The following is a 17,502-nucleotide window of genomic DNA, read 5'->3' as shown; positions in this document are numbered from 1 at the left end:
GCATTAGACTCTGAAAAGAGGACTGCTGTCGGCTCAGATTCGGAAATGCAATTCCTACGTAATGGCAAAGGGTCCCGTGTGGAAGGCAGCGGGTCGTGCCTGACCTGCCTGCGGAGGGATGGTGGAGATGAGTCGGCGGGAAGGGGGTGGCACAGACCTGTAGAAATGGGGCAGGAACGCGGCTCAGCCAGGACGTAGATCTGCCCCGGCTCTCAAGGAGACTTGTCTTCAAATGGGAAAGAATAGGTGGCGTGTCGGCAGAGGGAACGGAAGCCAGGTGAATGGGTCGTCAACTCACTCTAGCTACTTTAAATGGCTTTGCCTGAGCCAAGGACTCCTAGCTTAATGGGAGAACTTGCAAATGAGGTTTCTAAAAGTTGCAATATTTAAAAGGGAAAAGAAGCCAGATGCCTTAAACTGTTCCGTAGGTCTTGTCAGTGTTGGAAGGTTCTGGAATGGATCATCAGAGGGGCAGGGATAGGTAAGTGATGGTAATAGTTCACATCTCCTAACTCCTCACGACCACCGTAGGGGCCAGGCGATGCTGGTGTTCTCTTGTTCCAGTGGTTTGTTTGCCCAGTGTATACAGTGAACAGGGGTTGGGCTTTCCGATGGCAGCCCCCAGGGAAAGGGGCTTAGGAAGATTCTATTTCTAGGGTAAGTCATGTGACTGTTAGAACAGATTCTGTGCTAAGCAGTGACTACTGGGAGCCAGCACAGTCAGTACATAGAAGTCATGTTTCATTAATAGCATTTCCTCCTGTGATAGGAATACCGGTTTCATTGACTGAGGATATCACGTACTGGTAAGAGCAAGGCATTTGGCCAGGCGTCCGTAGGATCGGTGCGGATGCTCAAGCACCGGGCTAGTGCAGGGCAGCAGATTCACAGGTGGCTGAGCAGCTGGCGGAGTCCTGCCCTCCGAGCAGGTGCTGCCTGGCCGTGCCCATGGCCCCAGCCTACTCATCTTTATCAGCTACTTCAGACCCAAAGTGAAGTTGAGGTTAACACAGAGCAGAAGTGATAGTTATGTGTTTGATATTAGAGCAGGATTGTAAAGCTCTCAGCCATTTGGAAGGAGCAGTTGGGAGAACCAATAAGAGGAGTCACGGGAAGCCCATGATCATGAGGTTCTGCGTTTGGTGCAAAACTCCAGCTGCTCGTGCCTGAGCTTGGCCCCTGGACGAGACAGGGCGCTGGGTGACTGGCCCTGCCTGGCCTGGTGTGAGGATGGCGCCCAAGTGCCATTCGGTGCTGTGGGGGCATCTTCTGTGTTTGTCTCCTTCTCACCAGAACGCAGCTCCTTGAGGGCAGATCTTGTGGCCTTATTCGCTCCTCTGCCCCGGCCACCCAAGGCAGTGCTGGCACATAGTAGGTTCTCAGCTAATGTATGTGGGGGAAACAGAAGAAATGGAAGAAAGCCTTATTTCTGATCCTAGCTGCTTTTTCAGATTCCATCATTTGTGCACTTAATCAACCATCAGACCATATCTGACTTTTTAAATTAAACGTAGTGGGTGCTGCCTGCTTTAATTTTAGTGAGATTTGTTGGCTGAATGGAATCTGTGTTGTCTATGGTCAGCATGGTCTTTTGCTTCAAAGACGAGGTTTTAGAGAAGAAGAAAATTTAAAAGCTGGCTTACATAAGCAGTGATAGAATTTGTATGTACATTTTCCCTGTCCTTAACAGATCAAAAGTTAGGAAGATAATGTTATTTGTTTCTCCTAATATATATGATTTCATTGATGAGGCATTTCCTGGGAGGCTTCCACCCCACCCCCCTTCCCCCTGTGTAAGATACTCTAGCATTAAATCAGACATAAAGTACACTGGAGTGTTGTTTAAAGATGCAGACAGTCCTGAAATCACTCCTTTTCCTTTTCTGACTGAATTAAGGAGATCAATATAAAAGTTATTTATAAAGTAGGACGCTGGTACACTTTTGATGTCCACTTTAATAATTGCTTTAATCTCCTCTGTTCTTTTTCGACTCATAATTTTTGTCAGAAGTTTGGGCTTATGTGAATTCTAAGTTAAATAAAATGGCTTATAGTCCTAGCCGGTTTGGCTCAGTGGCTAGAGCATTGGCCTGGGGATCGAAGGGTCCCAGGTTTGACACGTACCTTGGTTTCAGGCTCCTCCCCAGCACGGGCCCTGGTCAGGGTGCATGCAGGAGGCAACCAGTCGATGCGTTTACTCTCTCTAAAAAATCAATGGGAAAATATCTTCGGGTGAGGATTAAAAAAATAAAAATAAATAAAATGGCTCCTTTTGATCGTGACTAGGTGTGAAGATTACCATCCCTGAGGGCGTAAAGAGGGGTCCCCCCAGCTCCCATGCAGTTCAAGCCTCGTCCCCGCAGTGCTGGAGTAGCCCCTGTTGGCCTCCAGCTGCCTCCGGGCCGTCCCTGCGTGGTGCTCCGCCCGCGCCCACTCAGCATGGCCTCTGTTTGCTTCCATAAAAGGACGCGGTTGTGCAGCTGAGAGGAGTCATCAGAAAGATTTGATATGTTTGTCAGTTCACCTTTAAGTTGCTTAAGAAAAAGATTCTTCAGAAAAGACTTGTAAATTTATACATACAGAACCTTTTGAAAAATAAGGTTTAGGTAACATTAGAATAGGACTTAAGAGTAAACACTGTAGAGATGTTTTAAAGATAAAGTTTCAGCCCAGCCAGCATAGCTCAGGGATTGAGCATCGACCTATGAACCAGGAGGTCACAGTTCGATTCCCAGTCAGGGCACATGCCCAGGTTGGCAGGCTCCATCCCCATTATGGGGCGTGCAGGTGGCAGCTGATCAGTGATTCTCTCTCATCATCGATGATCCTATCTCTCCCTCCCTTCCTCTCTGAAATCAATAAAAATATATTTTAAAAAAATAAAGTTTCAGAACATGCGTTGATACCTTTTTTTCTTTTTTTTTTTAAGGTTTTATGACATACCTAGTGGAGCCTTTATTCACAGAATGGGCCAGGTTTTCCAATACCAGGCTGTCCCAGACGATGCTCGGACACGTGGGGCTGAACAAAGCCAGTTGGAAGGGACTGCAGAGAGAACAGCCCAGCAGTGAGGACACCGAAGCTGCATTCGAGGAGTTGAACTCATAGTTATTACCTCAGGAAACCGGTTATCATTACCCAGAACCAGTGGACAGGCTGCCTCCTGGAGGTTAGAACGTGCCAGGGGGGCTGGAGGTGAGGGAACTGACTCTCGACTGCAAGGTTTCCGGGTGGATGATGCCAGGATTTCCTCTGTCGGTCACTTGAACCCACTTTTTAATTATGAGGCCTGAACACACAGCAATATGGATGTGGCTCTCATGTGAAACCTTGAACCTGCAAAGCCCAGCAGGAGTGAATCCGAAAGGAGAAGCAAAGGAAGTTTTGCGGAGTGCCAGGTGTTTCTCAAAGCATTTACTCTTCGAACATGAAACTTGAACCGAATCTTTCAGCAGAAATCTCTTGGAATTTAACCAGTCTCATGCAACCTTGTGTGTCTGTACCTCCCACTGAGTCCTCTGAGAAACGGAAATGTGAAGTGCCCAGCTCTGCTGCCTCTGGCCAGACTTGATGTTTACAAATCCACTCTGAAATACTGGTTCTACATTTGCCTTGGAGCATAACTGCTAAGGAACCACTAAGAATTTTAAAGATCAAACTTTAAACTGCAGCTCCTTCCCCCTGGTTTGCCTTTCTTCTACTTTGGATGCCACCAAAGCCTCCCTCCCGTTTGCTCTGGTTTTATTTGTGCACTGAAAACTGTGCACTATCATAGCGTGCGCCAAGCTTTCCCGCCAGTGCTGTTGGCAGTGCACTTTCTTTAGCGCTTAGTTTTAATTTGGGGCGGGAGGGAAGAGCACCCGTGTCCTAGCTGTGTTATGATTCTGCAGTGAAGACATTGCATGTTGTTTTCACTACTGTACACTTGACCTGCACATGCAAGAAAAGGTGGAATGTGTAAAACACCATAATCAGCTCAGGGTATTGCCAATCTGAAATAAAGTGGGATGGGGAAGTGTGTCCTTCAGAACAAGGGTACTAAAGCCCCTTTCGCTGCAGTGAGAGGTATGTTGTGTGTGGATGGGCGGATGTGTGTCTGTGTGCATGTTGTGCATGTGTGACTGTGCATGTGTTCTATTTATCCTTGTGGGAAAGGATTGGACATGGACGCTTTTATTTATTTTAGAATGTGACATGATGAGCAGCCACACCTGGGGGAGGGGGGCGGGAGCTGTAACAGATTGCTCCAGTTGCCTTAAACTATGCACAAAGCTAAGTGACCAAACTTCTTGTTGTGATTTGAAAAAAAGTGCATTGTTTTCTTGTCTCCCCCCTCTCCCCTTTTTGATGAAACGTGACCCTTTGATGGGCCTTTTGATGTGAACAGATGTTTTCTAGGACAAAAATCTAAGGACTAATTTTAAACTTAAAACATTCCACTTTTGTAATTTGTTTTAAATTGTTTTATGTATAGTAAGCACAACTGTAATCTAGTTTTAAGAAAGACCAGTGCTTTCTTTTAGTTCAATTGTATTTCCCTTGTTACTGTAAAAGACTGTTTATCAATTATGTTTACAGTTTGTTGCAACAGCCATTTTCTTGGGAGAAAGCTTGAGTGTGAAGCCATTTGTAAAAGGCTTTGCCATACTCATTTTAATATGTGCCTGTTGCTGTTAACTTTTGATAAATAAAAAGCTACCTTTTCACATTTTATCTTTGATATTTACCTTATAATCAGTCCTTTGGAAATCATAATGCTAAGTTTCTAGGAAATCAAAGATGTAGCTTCTTGGTAGCGTTCACACATCAGATGTTTATTCAGGCAGAGCTGGGTGCAGGCACAATCCTCTGGGGTGATCTGCACCTCACCACTGAGCAGGCTGAGGCCCTGGTTACCACGTCTGCTCAGAGGCCAGCTTTTGAGCCCAGACCTCTTGAACCCACACAGCCTTTTGTTCCCACAGTTGGAAATTGCATAAGACTCGGCACCTCTTGCAAGTACTACAGTACTACTTGTATTGGCCTTTTTAAAGCAATAAGAAATGGCCACTTAATTCTACTTGATTGATACCAACATAAGAAAGGTACCACTGGGCCTCTTCTGTATCTTCCCAAGTCCAGTTCCGTAGAAGGGATGCAGTGCTGACTCTGAAATCCCATTGTCATTTTTGGCATAGAAGAGTGACACTTAATAGAAATATAATGTGAGCCACATTAGTGATTTTCAATTTACTAGTAGCCACATCTAAAAAAGAAAAAATACCATTTATTCCAATATGAAATATATGTAATTATTTCAATATGTAATTATAAAAAGCAATTGAATTGTTTAAATTCTTTTTTTTGGTACAGTCTTTGAAATGTGGTATTTTACACTTAACAGTGTATTTTAGTTCATACTAGCCACATTTCATGTGGGGTAGTGGCTACCATATGGGACAGTGTGGGCACAGAAGTCTGATGGTGGCAAAGCTGGATGTTCCTGAGAAAAGTCAACTGGCCAGTCATGAGGTGGCATCACCTTGGTAAATTGGATGCATCCAAGTTTGTTTGTTTTTTGGTTTTTGGTTTTTTTTTATTTCAGAAAGGAAGGGAGGGAGAGAGAAACATCAGTGATGAGAGAGAATCACTGATCAGCTGCCTCCTGCACGCCCCCAACTGGGGATCGAACTCACAACCCGGGTATGTGCCCTTGACCAGAATCAAACCCAGGACCCTTCTGTTCGCAGGCCGATGCTCTATCCATTGGGCCAAACCAGATAGGGCTGCATCCAAGATCTTCATAGACCTGGTGTGTCAGCACATGGAGAGGGGAACTATCTCATAGCAAACTCACATGAACAAAGCTCACAGTAACTGATGTGTTTAAAGAGTGTTAATGTGTAAATTTACAATGGGATATATAACTGTCAATTATTCTCTCCCTTTAGGCAGATCTTCTTGGGAAGCCAGATTGTGATCAGCCGGTTACTTGGTGAGCATGGATTCTGAGCAAGGGAAGCAAGTTGCCTCATGTATCCGTCTCCCTATGGGGCTGTTCCTGCTGATGCCGTGTTTATGAAACAGGGTTCCCGCTTCCTGTGGACGATGCTAGAGGTTCTCTGCCATTCGCTGCTTCTCCACATCAGCTTCTGATTGGCACTTTCAGTAGATATGTCAGTACCTTCAGCCTTGTCTCCTTTGAACTGGCCTGGGCTCCATCTGCCTGTGTCTGATCGATTGCTTTTGCTCTGATCCACTATGTTTCTTACTGATGTTCAAAGGATTGTCTTATTTCCACTCTCAGGGGGAGACTTCTCAGTGTTGCTCTCATTTCCTGCCTAACACATGTAATAAACTGTTGGTTTTTTTTGTTACGTAACGTATATGTGGGAATCACTGTCTATACTGCTTTTTAAAATATGACCTATGTTCCTTGAATATTAATTTTCTAGAAAAATTTGAGAAAACAGTTCAGTAATTTAGAAGATCACATTTGAAATATATTATGGAACGGAATGCAAAATTTTAAAGATAAAACAGGAGACTTCAAAGAATTGTTGAGCATAATGTAGCAGCCCATTGGGGTTCCAGGCCCAATTCTTCAGTTGTGGGGGGCATCTGCTGTGCTTGGGGGTAAAGGTCCTTGGAGAGAAGATTTTGGCAAGCCTTAGCTGAATGAGAAAATATCTGGTTCCTGTCAGTATTTATACTCTGTAAATGTGATGGTTCATAATGATTCTCTGTATAAAATAACTCTTTTATGTCCTTTGCAAACCTGGGAAATATATTTGTACCTAACATACAGGTTTAGAGGTGCTGATAATTCTTTGAAGATTCCTGTAACAGTCTCTCTTTCCAAAATGCTTTGTCTCTTAAAGCTTTCACTTTTCTTAAAACTTTAAAACTTTCACATCAGAGATTTACAGTGTTTTCATGTGCACTTTTTTAAATGTATGAATATTTTGTTTAAATCCCCTCCTAATCAGTCCCTCCTTGCTTGGGAAAATATATAATGACTGATAGCTACTGTGCGTTCAGTAATGTTTTTAAATAAATGTGCATATTAAACACCATTGGATCGGCAGACATTGGAAGCCTAAGTTTGTACAGATATGTGCAAGATTTAGTCGGAGCCACTCCTTGCTTGCTGTGGATCTGCAGACAACCTGTCTTCTGGAAGGCCCCAGAGGTCCACGGTGGAATGACGGGGGTGAGCTGACTGGTGTGTGTCTGGGGCAGGGGACGGGAGACGAGTTCTCCATCTTGTCTGGTGCTCAGCATAGGGCTAGCGTAAATTGGGCCATCAATAAGAGGTTGTTGAATAAATGACTTGGTGGTTTAATTATGTTTCCTTTTTAGCTGTCATTAAGAGAAATGATATTGAAACTAGTCTGTCTATGAAGTTATGTGGTAAGCAATACCCAAGTCCGTGTTGTGTGCAGAGCACAGCGCTGGATGTAATAAAGGTATTAAAAGTTCCAGAACATGGTCTCTGTTATCAAAGTGTTTTGAGTGACAAACTGGTGTGTGAAGTGTTTGTTATTCAGTATGGCAGGTCTCCATATTATACAAATGAATGCAAGGTGTCAGAGTGTTTAGAATGAATGGTTTAGTTCAGTGGTCGGCAAACTCACTAGTCAAGAGCCAAATATCAACAGTACAACGAATGAAATTTGAGAGCCAAATTTTTTAAACTACTTCTAACGCCACTTCTTCAAAATAGACTTGCCCAGGCTGTGCTATTTTGTGGAAGAGCCACACTCAAGGGGCCAAAGAGCCGCATGTGGCTCACGAGCCGCAGTTTGCCGACCACGGGTTTAGTTCATTAATTTTCTTCCATATTATCTGCTTTGTTTCCAGTGCTTTCTAATCATTCTCCATCTCACTTATTGAATTCTTAGCTCCAGAATTTGTCTCAATCACTTTGGTAAAGTACTTCTGTTCACTAATTTTATTCCTGAGTTCCTTGAACTGCCTTTCCGAGTTTTCTTGGCTCTCCTTGGTTTTTTCATGACTGCGATTTTGAATCCTTTGGCATTTACATCACAGTCTTCCATGACTTTGAGTTTGATTGCTGAAGAATTGTCGTTTTCTTTGTGTTACCTGGTTGTTCATGTGATTAATGTGTGGTGCATCTGAAGTAGTGAGCACCTTTCGTATTTCAGGATGATACTTAAGAGGTCTTTCGTTTCAGTAGATGGCTAGTTTATAGGACAAATTTGTCTCTTACCTGTGCTACTTGCACCCCTGCAGTGGTGGTGGTGGTGGTGATGGGGTGTCCCTGCTGTACCTGGGTCTCAGGGCACCACCCCTGTGGAGGGCATGGTGTGGGGAGGTTGACCCATGGCGCTATTATCTGGTTCCCTATGGTCAGAAGCCATGGATGCATCTCTGCTGCTGCTACTGGGCTCCGCCACAATCACGGGAGCGAGCCAGGTTTTCGGTCTGCCTCTTATCCTCCCTGGGGGCTGGACCCCAACTCCTCCGCCTCTACATTAGCTGGGGCTGCTGGCTCAGCCCGTGGCGGGGGAACCAAGTCTACAGGCACTGTCCCTGTCCTTCCCCCCATCTCGCCTTCCCTGTAAACTGATGTGTGGGTCTCGTGGGGGTGCTTGTGTGTGGAGCAGAGAAACCTTTGTTGGCTTACAGATGTCCAAACAGGTGCAGATTTTAGAGGAAATACAAAGGGGTCTTCTCCACTGTGGTGCTGGCTGTATTTTTTTTTTTTTAATCCCCACCCGAGGATATTTTCCCATTAATATTTAGAGAGTGGAAGAGAGAAGGAAAGATAAATATTCATATGAGAGAAACACATCCATTGGTTGCCTCCTGCAAGCGCCTGGGCCAGGGTGGAGCCTGCAACTGAAGTACGTACATGCCTCTGACCGGAATCAAGCCCAGGACCCTTCAGTCTGCAGGCCGACACTCTAGCCACTGAGCCGAACCGGCTAGGGCACTATGATTTTTAAAAAATCTTTACCTGAGGATGAGGATATGTTTTTATTGATTTTTTAAAAGAGTAACACCATTGTGAGAAACACCAATTGGTTGCCTGTAGCCCCAACTGGGGATTGAACATTCAATCTAGGTATGTGCCCTGTCTGGGAATTGAACCCACAACCTTTGGTGCACAGGACAACATTCCAACCAACCTAGCCACTCAGCCACAGCTAGCTTAGATTCTTCAGCATAAATTGTAAGTTTATTGGGTTTTTAAAAAATATTTACTGATTTCAGAGAGGAAGGGAGAGGGAGAGAAACATCGATGATGATAATTATTGATCAGCTGGCTCCTGCACACCCCCTACTGAGGATTGGGCCCACAACCCATGCATGTGCCCTGACCTGGAATCAAACCCCAACCTCCTGGTTCAGAGGTCAATGCTCAACCACTGAGCCACACTCGGCGGGCTAAGTGTTTATTATTGAGCCATATCCTATAAAGAATCAGGAGGCTGCATGATATCCCAAGTTCTTTATTTTAGCTGAAATTTATATATCAAACTTTTCGAAGGAAGTGCCCTTAAAGGAATGTTTAAAGTTCCTAGTCAAACATTTGCATTTTCACCCAAGAGTCATTACAAGATAGGGGGTTAGTTTTCCATTGTGGGGTACAGAGACGCACTCAGATTTCTTCAGGCTTCCTGGGGCTTTGTCCTAAGGATCCGTGTTCGTGGACTGGAGACAAACCTGTGGGCTGGCCATTCTAAGGTGGAGCTGCTCATCCCTCCCACTCATCTGGCTTCTCTTGTCTCTTTACCTTGCATTTCTGCTTAAAAAGGCAGCATAACGTCGTTTTGAAAAGTGTTGTCTTTACAGCTAGACCTGGGTTTGGGTTTTGGTCATTTATTAGCTGGAGCTCCTTAAGCAAGTTACCTAATCTTCTAAGTGTCTCCCTAACCTGTAAAATATGTTTCTTAAAAGTAATGTATTGATACATAGTTAAGTGCCAAACCAGTGGCCTAATTCATTTCCTCGTAACGTTTTGTAGAAATGGCTCAGGAACATAGCTGTCCTACTTGACATCGTAATTTGAGCTCCAGGTACCAACAGCCCTCTCTGTCCAAGTTTCCTGTTCAAATGCCTAAGGAGACTCTGGTTAGACCAGCTTGTTAAAGCTGTGTTCTTGGTCACTGACCAGTCTGAATGTTACCAGGTATTCCTTTCCAGAAGGAAGGGAAGGCAAAGGTTCGGATGCTGGGCAGTTTGCCTTCGAGCTGGGTTAAGGAGTATTCAGATAACCTGACCCCCAAGATCAGTCTCATGTGTTCCCCTACCCATGTTGCTAACACCAACATTTCAGGTAGTTCTCGCCCTTTGATAAAAAGCACACCTGGCCAGTGAATGGGGATGGCCATTAGGCAACATTAACAGCAGACTTTTCATAGCTCCAGTAAAAATCCTGTTAGGAAGAGTTTGGCCTTGCTCCCCAAATTAAGGCTTTTCCCGTTAGGAAGAGAGCAGTTATGAGGGACTGCCCTGTGGTAGCTGTTTGGTATGGAACGTGAGGCACCATTTGGTTTCCTTGTTATTTACCTTCCTGAAATGTCTACGTGACACTCATGTTCTCCTCCCACCTTCTGTGACTTCAGAAGGCACCGGAGCACCTGCCAGAGGAGAAGTCTGAGAAGTTCCCACTGTGGGAACATTCAGGCATCTAGCACATAGGAAGTGGGTTAAGGACGACAGTCTCAGAGGGAAACACACCATTTCTGGATCCTTCTTTGGTGATGCTATTTTTATTATCTATCTGTTCTCAAGTGATTGCACTGGTACCAATAAAGAACTAACCTGCTTACAAGATTGACAAGGAAAAACTAAAAAGAATTTTAATAGGTTTAGTAGGGTAGCTCAGAATGTTGAATCTCTAAGGTGAGAAGGGGAAAGGACTCAGGAATGGCTGAAAGCCCATGAGAAATTATTGTGACAACAGTCATTAAACCAAGCATCTCACTCTGCCTGACCATCCCAGAGCTGATTTTATTGGGTTAAAGCCTGAAAGTCTAAACTTCCATCAGCCAGATTCTAACCCAGAGAGACTGTCTATTTTTAGGTAAGTTACCAGGAGGATGGTTTTTCCAAAGTACTTGTTTTTGGTATTCGTTACCTTTTGATGTTTTATTGACCACTTACAGGAATTCTTAATACAGCAAGAGGACAGGCTTCCTCTACAGAAGAGCCTGTAACCTGGGAGACAACCAGAACTAAAGACTAAATCCTCCACCCTAAGCCTGTGCAGGTGCCAGAATTCAGTCTAATGGGAACCAGTGACCTTGTATAAAATGATGTAAGTCACAACTTATTTAGCATTCTACTAGAGTGTGTTCAAAGTCATTATTTCATTTAATCTCAACAATTTTTTGAACTGAGCATTAATCCCATTTTAAAAACAGAGCTGTGACTTATAGCACAGATCATGTATAATCTAAGTCCAGTCTTACTATGTGTATGTGTTTGTATTGGATTAGTCAGAATTATATTAGACAAAACATTATTATATCAGTTACTTAACTTTAAAGCCTCAACTATAAAATGCAGAATTAAACTATTTTTAAGATCATTCACTTCTGTATTGTGTTGGAAGAGAGAACCAGAAACTGAAGGAGGTGGGCATAGGCAAAAAAAGATTACACCAACCCCAGAGGTGATAGGGCGGAAACCTGAGGAAAGTCACCCCAAGTGACTGCCCTGTTTAATGCTGAAATCCCTTTGAGAGAAAAGTGAAGAGAGACAACATAATTTATTCTAAGTACATTTCCACTTGAAAAATGTAGAAAACAAATTACTCCTAAGAAGCTCCATGTATAATATGAAAGAATCTTACCTATCATAAAAAACATCTATATGCATGTACAGGCTTTATGGTCCGTGGAAAAAGTTTTATTTCAAACCAGTAACTTCCTTCTATTGGAGCACTGGCCAAAATTCAATACTGATACAAATGTAAATTTCTTAGGAGGTCAAAATATGTGTGTCAAGTGAACTTTATGAATTTCTTTTAAAGGCAGAATTTTTCAACACAGGAAACAATTAGAAACAATGTACATCAACAGCAGTTCAAATTTAAGCTGAATAACCAAACCATGTAAATTACCTCAACTAATATCTGCTAACATCTAAAACATTGCACATATTTTCAATAACTTAAAAGTTAGGGTCTACCTACTCTTTTCATCTCCAACCCCATAGAGGAAATACAACTTTAAATACTATTTACTCATGGTAGGAGATTCTGGCATTAACTATAGCTGAGTTTAACAGAAATAAAGAAAATCATGAAGATTTATCAAGTATTTAAAAATGATCACTTGTAGCAATTCATTAGAAGCAAGGCAGTTCTGCACTTTGTAATAACAGCTAAGGTTTATGACGCTTATGTAATCCAACAGAACAGCATTCTGATGGTGAACACCTCGTAAGACATGCTTTTGCCTGTTCAGTGTTCCATTTTAAAGCTACTTGTTTTGACCAATGTTAAAAGTTTTAAATTCCATTATGCCAACGATTCCCAGAAGTATTAACTATAAGTAACAAGTCATTTTTATGATGCCATTTATTAAAGAAAGATGGAATATTCTGGTTTTTATTTGAAAAGAGATTTAATTCAATGCTTTGATTCCTCCCTATTTGCAAACTACCTTTTCTTCCTCAGAATGGACGGCAGTGAGCATTATCTAGAGTTCCTACTCAAACCCCCCATCTCCAAGAAAATATGAGAGGAAACCTAAGATAACTAAAAGTTCTGTTTGAGGTAAGAAGATTCCAATCTCATTCTAACAATATTTCATTCCAAAAAACTTCATTCTAACAATATTTCATTCCAAAAAACTGTCGTGCCAGCTCTTCCATCAATGCCTAGTAAAATGGCCAATGAAGACAAACAGCAGCACCCTTATTATATAATTTTACATAGCCTGCCTTGTATCCAAATATACGCATATGGAACATTTGTACAGATAAATTAGTGTTAAGAGTTGAAAACATCCATCTACAAATGTCCTTTCTTCATTCTGAAATCCATTTCATGTTTTCAAAATTGGAAACCTAAACATCATGACTATACACTAAAAACATATTACATCAGAATATAAGTATGTTCTGGAAAACTTCAGAACTGACCTGATAGAGTGCCTTTGCTAGTGCTTAATCCTCTAGGTAGAGTTAAAAGGAGACTACTGAATGTTAAATTCAGGTATTTACTAAACAGTGTTGATTTCTATTAGCCAAACGGGCCTAACAAACCAACAGCTGAACCAGGTTTCTCAGGAATTTGAAACATTTTCAATTAAAGCCTTCATTTTTCCTGTAGACTTCAACATGTGTGGCCCAAACTGGAAAACAAACAAAAAGTATAAATAAATATATTGGTTCATATAACAGTGATGATATACCCCCCTTCCCAATCATAAATCAAAGGGCTGGTATGTTCTAAATGAAAAAAACCAAGCAATCAAATAATATTAAAACTTTTATGAATTGACAGGTCGTTAAAAACATAACAGAATGAAAGGCAAAGAGCTGACCAAATTGCTTCCTAGAAAAGTACAATCATCTTAGCAAGATCTAGCTTAGTCCAATTTTACTTCTGTGAGTAAAAGAAGGAAGTACCACAATGTTTACTTTTCAATGTCGCTAGAATTTCTAAGATACCTGTCTCTCTGGACCAGATAAGCAGGTGTCCCCCAGGACAGTAACTTGAATAAAAGGAATGTATAAATTGGGAATTGAGCAGATTTTATGGGAGCTTTTCTCCACCTATGACACATCCTGCAAGGCCCAGATCAACTCTCAGCCTTTTCAGCAGACTTTCACAGGGCACCTGCCCTAAGAAAAAATGATCTTTCTATATAGCACAACACATAGTCCAAAGAGATCAATTTTATTTAATAAATTTGACTTCATTATGCTTACCCTAATAAAACAGCATGAAAAATTAGCATTGGCGATGTTAAGCAGTGAAACCAGGAGGTAATTTTTGTTCCTTCTTTATGCTCTTCTGTAAGTAATCTGCTTGTATGTAAAGATAAGTCCGTCTGAATCTTGCAGAGGACACAGCGGGCTAGCTTGTAAAATGTAGGTGCTCAGCAATGGCGGGAACTACTACCTACGTCGGACCAGGAAAGAAACTCACCAACACTGATTCTGAAGTGGCCTCTGATGCAGACTTTGGAACTCCTTTTTCAGCCTCATCTTGGCTATCACTTCGATACCGGTAAGCAAATTTCTTTTTCAGAGCCTCTGCTATGAGGGCAGCAGGGTCAGTAGCATCCACAGGTTTGGGCTTTGTATCTTGTTCTGACCTTGGAGAAGTGAGCAGAAACCAAGGGGACAGGTCAGTATGCTGACAGCGCTTCTCTAGCACCACAGACACTCAGTGAAGACACTGCTAGCAGTGAGGGTAACCCGAGATTTCAGGCCCAATGAATAGCCACTCAGTTCATCTCAAGAGCACTCATCATGTTCTTTCAGGGCAAGTATGGCTCCATTCTATTCCAGAAGCCTAGTGACTACCATAGTGGTACACACATGGCTTTACTGAGAGAATGACTGACAATGAAGACTTTACTAAATGAAAGGGTTTTAAATGCAATGGGGGAAGAACTAAAAAGTAACCTGGAAATGTTTATTTTGCTTACTTTGCTAATTTCTTAGTTATCTGTGCACAGGAGCCACCAGGCCCATCTTTTATAAATTAAAAACTTGAACTATTCATAGTAATATTATAAAGCAAAATTCTCAAGAAGCCCAGTACTTTAACAAGACGAAGTGAGAAAGAAGGTAAATGTATCCTCACCTTTTTACTGACCGAAGTTTTACACTGTTCATGTCTTTAAGGATCTCTAGCATGTTGGGCACAGCAGGTTTCTTTGGGCTGTGCTTATCCAACGTCTTTCCAGCACCGGCTTTTTTCTCTCTCCGCTCTCTGATCAGATCGACAGCAGATGTGTTCTGCTGGGGCGCTGGTGGAGGGAGAGGTGGCGGAGGGGGAGGTGGCGGGACCGAAGGTGGTGCTGTGGTAACAGATGTGCTAGAATCTAAATCACCCACAGAAATAAGGAAAAATCAATTTTAATCCTGATAACAGGCAAATAAAATTTTTAAATCATGTTAAGGAAAACAATATCCTTAAAAAGAAACTTTCAGTTACTTGGTTAAAATCTAAATCAGTCACTGTATCATTTAATCCCAAACTCTCCAGATGGAAAAGTTCCATTTAACTTAACAGGAGTGTTTTTGTGATATCAAATGGTCAAGCCTGACTGTGGCACAGTTTGTAACTCCTTTTAGGTGAAATATAAAGTAGTCTGTGCTGCACAAATAATTATCTTCATTATATACAGTTAGATAATTTAGGACTATAATAACTTTTTTTAAACTATTGGATAAATTTGTGGTTCATTTTAAATATACTATTCACATATATATAATATTATAAGCATTATACACCTCCACTGACTAGAATGTGTTTGAAAGGATTTAAACTAACTGAACAAACTTCTGGAAGAAAAAAAAGTGTTATACTTAATTCCCAAAACAAAAAGTTAAGATAGAGAGTTAAAGTGGTTATATAATAATGACCTAAAATTCATCTTTCTGCACAATTAGAGGTTAGAGAGTTTTCTTTTAGGTGAACTACATTGATTAGGGGATGTAAAAAAGTTTCACTCAAGGATTTTTATTATAAACAGACCACCAAACATAAATCCCCAAATTATTTCGCTATTTATGGCACTTTACCTAGTCTGCCAGGAGAGGGAGGTAAAGCAAAACTTAAAGTTGAAAGAAAAGGGCAAGATTTTGGTTTTTCATTTAACACGATTACTCCTCAAGCATTTGGTGGTGAGTGCATTTGCCCTCTGTCCACCTTGGCCTTACAAGGCTGGATTACATTAAACTCCAGGAGCACAAGCCAAGTGGCTCAGAGGTAGGGTAACTGTACTGTCCTTATCCTTTAGACAGAGTTGCTTCATCCTAAATCTAGCCAGGACACGGGAACAACACTAGGAAAAACAACCACTACTTGCCAACAGGTTAATGGACTAGGATTTCAAGTCTATGGTTTCTTCCTCAAAGTGATAAATGCCACACAAATAAAAGCAACAGTATTAGACTAGGAGTCAGAGGACCTGAATTCAGTTTCTACTCTGGCTAAAGGCATTTTATAATCATTTCCACGTTTTCTCCCGTGATAACTCTAACATAGCTACTGTTGGTCCCATTTTAGAGCAGGAAAGGGAAGTGGAAAGGCAAAGTACTTGCCTCGGGACTTCTAGGTAAGTAAACAGCACTCAAGCCTATCAGGGCTGTCTGAGAGGATTAGTGCCATTAAGTTCCCCATAGCATTCACCTAGGTCAGTGGTCGGCAAACTCATTAGTCAACAGAGCCAAATATCAACAGGACAACGATTGAAATTTCTTTTGGGAGCCAAATTTTTTAAACTTAAACTTCTTCTAACCCCACTTCTTCAAAATAGACTCGCCCAGGCCATGGTATTTTGTGGAAGAGCCACACTCAAGGGGCCAAAGAGCCGCATGTGGCTTGAAAGCTGCAGTTTGGCGACCACGGACCTAGGTAGTAATTCAAGTGCAGGAATTTCAGTGTTTTCCAAATATACCCACTTATCATCCTCTGTGATAGCATCAAGATTGTTCAAAACAAAAACCACTTAAGCTTGATTGGGGCCTGGACTAGACGATGCAGAGGACTGACTCCCATTTACAGCTGTTATTTGCCAATAAATTCTAAAATTATAGTGACATGCTTCTGATTCCCAGTTTGCTGGTTAAAACAAATGTAGGACTTACAGACCTGCAGTGAGATTTTGCTGTTCTTGCAGGGTCACAATTTTGGCAATCTGAGCTCGGAGAGCAGCAAGTTCATTTTCAAGAGCACAGATCTTCTGCAGTGCTTCCTCATTTGCCAGGGGCGTCTTCAGTGGAGGTTCTTCTGGAGACAGGTTTGGTAAGGAAAGCTGCCTGCTTGGGGGTTTCTCAAAGAAAGGAATGTCATCCTGAAGGGGCTGCCTTGACCTGACCTCTGTCCTGTAAGGAGAGAGAAGGGTGGCTGTCATAGGCTTTGTAAGAAAATACAAAAAAAATTGCCAATTAATCACAAAGTATCCATATAGGAGAGGATTTATGTAAGGTCAGCTTAAAAAGTGGTTCTCAAGTGTTCCTTGTTGCCATTCATTCTTCTGAATCACTAGGTAATATGCACAAGCATCAGAGATTCCAACAATGTTTTTGCTAATTCATGTTTGGTTTTATTTGAACTAAGAAACCTTTTAATACTCTTAAAAATGATAAATTAATTACTAGTTGTATTTGACAACAAAATCAGATCATTAATGCATTAGCCCTTCCCCAGGATCTTGGCTTCTGCAATTCAATGTCAGTATTTCTGTGTATGATAGAATACACCAAATTACAAGACATATTGTAACAATATGGGCAAAATACAGCAAAAGAAACTGAAAAGGGAAAAAAATCAATATAACTGAACCCATTCAGTAACTACAT

General features: G+C 41.8%; 2 protein-coding genes across 9 annotated transcripts in view; one reads left to right on the top strand and one right to left on the bottom strand.

Moving 5' to 3' along the window:
* Positions 1-7,464, top strand: part of PDE7A (phosphodiesterase 7A) — an 89,757-nt gene extending 82,293 nt beyond the window's left edge. For 2 of the 4 annotated variants that reach the window (XM_080646726.1, XM_080646727.1), the window contains exon 13: positions 2,930-5,246. In XM_080646726.1, the coding sequence (XP_080502852.1) occupies positions 2,930-3,108 (179 nt within the window). In that variant the 3' untranslated portion in view covers positions 3,109-5,246. Of the gene's footprint in view, positions 1-2,929; positions 5,247-5,930 lie in introns of those variants that run through there. The other 2 variants (XM_080646729.1, XM_080646728.1) reach the window with 2 other exon arrangements.
* Positions 7,465-11,628: 4,164 nt separating this feature from the next.
* MTFR1 (mitochondrial fission regulator 1) overlaps positions 11,629-17,502 on the bottom strand; it is a 66,546-nt gene continuing 60,672 nt past the window's right edge. For all 5 annotated transcript variants that reach the window (XM_080646730.1, XM_080646732.1, XM_080646733.1 and 2 more), the window contains 4 exons: positions 16,793-17,025; positions 14,777-15,017; positions 14,114-14,282; positions 11,629-13,313 (listed from right to left, as the gene is read on the bottom strand). In XM_080646730.1, coding sequence (XP_080502856.1) covers positions 13,245-13,313; positions 14,114-14,282; positions 14,777-15,017; positions 16,793-17,025 — 712 coding nt within the window. In that variant the 3' untranslated portion in view covers positions 11,629-13,244. The remainder of the gene's footprint in view (positions 13,314-14,113; positions 14,283-14,776; positions 15,018-16,792; positions 17,026-17,502) is intronic.

The sequence above is a fragment of the Plecotus auritus genome (genome assembly GCF_963455305.1).
Source record: "Plecotus auritus genome assembly, chromosome: 11".
Lineage (NCBI taxonomy): Eukaryota > Metazoa > Chordata > Mammalia > Chiroptera > Vespertilionidae > Plecotus > Plecotus auritus.
Note: the sequence above shows the minus strand (reverse complement) of the source record. Positions and strands in the feature narration are given on the sequence as shown.